Genomic DNA, 3,255 nt, shown 5'->3' with positions numbered 1-3,255 from the left:
TGCCAAAACTACCAAGGTGACATTCCGCCGCAACCGTCCACAATCAGTGATCAACAAAGACTTCATAACATAGCAAATATCAAGAGCCGTGAGATACACGGGGTTCTTCGACATGAGTTGGTTGAACATTTGTGGGCGAGGCGACCCGATGATCTTGTATTAGATTAGTGTTATTATTAAGTATTATTGTTTGTTTAATTTTTAGTATGTTTTTTTTTGTAATTTGAATTTTAGATATTAATGTGTTTTTTTTATTAATGTGTGTTTTTTTAATAATTTATGAGTTTTTTTAATAGTACGTTGTTTGAATATATTTATAAAAAAATTAAAAAAAAATTCGCTAGAGCCCCTGCTGGAGCCCCTCCACACCAGGGCCAGGGGCTCCAACGGGGGCTCCAACACCCCCCTTATCCAGTTTCTCTCTCTGCCACACGTCATAATATTATTGGCTGGAGCTCCCACTAAAGCCCCCATTAGAGCCCCCCACACCCCGCAGCCTAAGAACATATAACGTAGTGCAAGATGGCTGCAATGATTCAACGGCATAAATTAAGAGTATTAAATGCTACATGGTGACACGAATTCATTCGTACACCAACATGCGTCACAACTATATCCTATACTTGCTACAATAACCAGACTACCAGAGAAAGGACATTCACAGTCCGAATAAAACATCTTAATAACAACCATCACCTATACATCTCCACCATCTAAAATATACATATTCGATTCATGCATCAAGTAGATGCTAATTTACTCTCATAGTCTCATGTTGGATTCAGAATCACTCTTTTTGAAAACATCCAGAGCAACATTTCACTATCATGAAACACTACAACTAAATATTGTTACAACTAACTTCAACAATAACCATATAATACCAAGTAAACAATAAACGTTTATTCTTGCTTAATTCACAAGTAGTCAACAATAAAACACAAAATATATCTTATAAAACCTCGAGCACAGTCAATGAATATTGTTACAACTATCTTCAACAATAACCATATAATACCAAGCAAAACATGAATGTTTAATCTTGCTTAATTCACAAGGACTCAACAATAAAACACAAAATATACTCCGTATATTGTAAAACCTCGAGGACAGTTAATGTCTCAACAAATCTCACAACTACTATTATACAACCAAATAACTCAAAACTTAAAACCTATTTGATCATAATACTTTCATTTTAACAACTTGTGCTTATATTTTCTTGATCAATACTCATATATGTATAGTCATACCTATGTGTTCGTTACTAATGAGAAATTGAACCACTACAACTTTGAAAAAATTAATTAAAACTATTAAACAACAACAACAATAATAATAAAAATAATAATAACAATAATAATAACAATCTTGATAATTAACCAGAAGGGCAAATCCATGAATCTTGATTACCTTGAACTTTTTCACCACTTCTAGAAGAAACCATGTGTTCTAAACCAGTATCCAACTTTGAACGACCAATGTCCCCCTCAAAGTTTCCCAACTTGTCACTTTGCTCCCTCCAACTTTTCGAAGAGCTTTGCAACCCATTTAAATCATTGGATTGTAAAAGAGATTGAAAAGATAAGATAGGGTTTTGTAAATCCAGCAAAGTAGAAGGTTGTTTCTGGAAGTCATGCATATTAGAAGGTTGTAAATGGTAGCCACCAGAAGTAGTGGCGGCAATGATATTATTATTATTATTATTGGTAGTACTAGACTCAATAATATTATTAGCCACCACCGTGGGATTCAAAAACGGTGGCGGCTGTTGGAGTTTATGTGCGGTTGGCCGGAAAAGGTCAAGACGGCGGGATAAGGGTGTGGTGGTGGTGGTGGATGAGAACGGTGAGGTGGGTATGCCGGTGAACTCTTGAACCATTTGCCGGAAGTTAGTGGTGTCGGTTGTGAGTACGGTGGTTGGTGCACGCCGGGAGGCGCGTGTGCGTTTCTTCGGGTTCTTTAAGGTTACTCCTATGTTGTTATGAATATGATGATCCGATGATTCTGATCCAGTGGATGGTTTTGTGGATGTGGTTGTGGTTGTATGCATCATGTTGTTAGAGTTGATCATGGGGTAGGTAGCAAAGTCTGATACTAGGTTTCTGTCGTGTCGGAGAACCGGTTGTGTAGGTATAGGGTTAAGGTTAAAGAAGGTGGTGTCGGTTGGTGGTTGACGGTGGTGTGGTGGTTGTTGGTGGAGGAAGTGGTGGTGGTGGTGGTGGTGGTTGAGGTTATTAGGGTTGAAGTGGTTGGAAGTATTATTATTATTATTAGTAGTAGTAGGGTTAATATTTAAGAAAGATGAGATATTATTAATATTGGAATGAGTTCTTGAGTCATATTCTTCGGTGTCGCCGGCGGCTGCGCCGCTAGAAGATTGGAAGCTGCCGCTGTTGCTAGAGTCCATGGTGGTGGTGGGGTGAGGGGAGAAAGGGAAAAGAGAAAAGAGAGAGGAAACTAAAAATGGTTTTATTTATGTGGGATTCTAAATGGTTCTAGTTATTACAAGTCATGATAGATAGATAGATAGATAGATAGATAGATAGATTTGTAGACGTATTGAATACGAATAGTTGAAATTTGAAAGATCAATGTGATTTACAAATGGCTACGCTTACATTAAATTCGTATTTTATTACTTGAGAAACACTAATTATTTCCTTACATACGTATACATACACATTGTGCTCTTGTGAGAGAAGGACCCCACCACAGTTACCAACCACACCCGTGGTTCTACAAACCACGTTCGTAATAGCATGTGTAAAAATAAACCTAAACAAACAGACACACCACCGTCACATCAATTTTTAAATTTTTATTAAAAACCTTATTTTTTTCTACAACAAACCTTTACTAAACCATTAAAACATATTTAAACTATTATATATATATATATATATATAGTGAGAGAGAGAAATAAGGATCCATGCATATGGATCTGAAGTAAGGTTGACAATTCGTGTCTTGCCAAGTTCAACAGGTTAAAAGCGATGCGCGCAACACAAATATCAAACATGAATACGACTCGTTTAATTACTTTATATGACATGACTATAAGACAGTTTTAAGTTTTGTGTATCAATAAGGGAAATTGATAGAGTCTAGCCTACTATTTCAGTTATTTAAGAAAATACAAAAAAATCACATATCGTACTTTTTTTATTAACATATCTTATCGTGTTTTAAACAGTACTCAATTGTCAGCCCTAATTTAAAGCTCATTTTAGATGCTTTAATGATTGCAACTGT

General features: G+C 36.1%; 1 protein-coding gene across 1 annotated transcript; it reads right to left on the bottom strand.

Annotated features, from left to right (window-relative positions):
* Positions 1-1,214: 1,214 nt before the first annotated feature.
* LOC143569197 (uncharacterized) lies at positions 1,215-2,496 on the bottom strand. Its single transcript, XM_077055167.1, has one exon. The coding sequence runs from the start codon at positions 2,408-2,410 to the stop codon at positions 1,379-1,381; it is 1,032 nt and encodes a 343-aa protein (XP_076911282.1). The 5' UTR covers positions 2,411-2,496; the 3' UTR covers positions 1,215-1,378.
* Positions 2,497-3,255: the final 759 nt, after the last annotated feature.

The sequence above is a fragment of the Bidens hawaiensis genome, unplaced genomic scaffold, assembly GCF_021521415.1.
Source record: "Bidens hawaiensis isolate Kalapana, Puna unplaced genomic scaffold, B.hawaiensis_p1.1 tig00024420_1, whole genome shotgun sequence".
Classification (NCBI taxonomy): Eukaryota; Viridiplantae; Streptophyta; class Magnoliopsida; order Asterales; family Asteraceae; genus Bidens; species Bidens hawaiensis.
The sequence above is the reverse complement of the archived record's forward strand: the minus strand, read 5'-3'. Positions and strand labels throughout refer to the sequence as shown.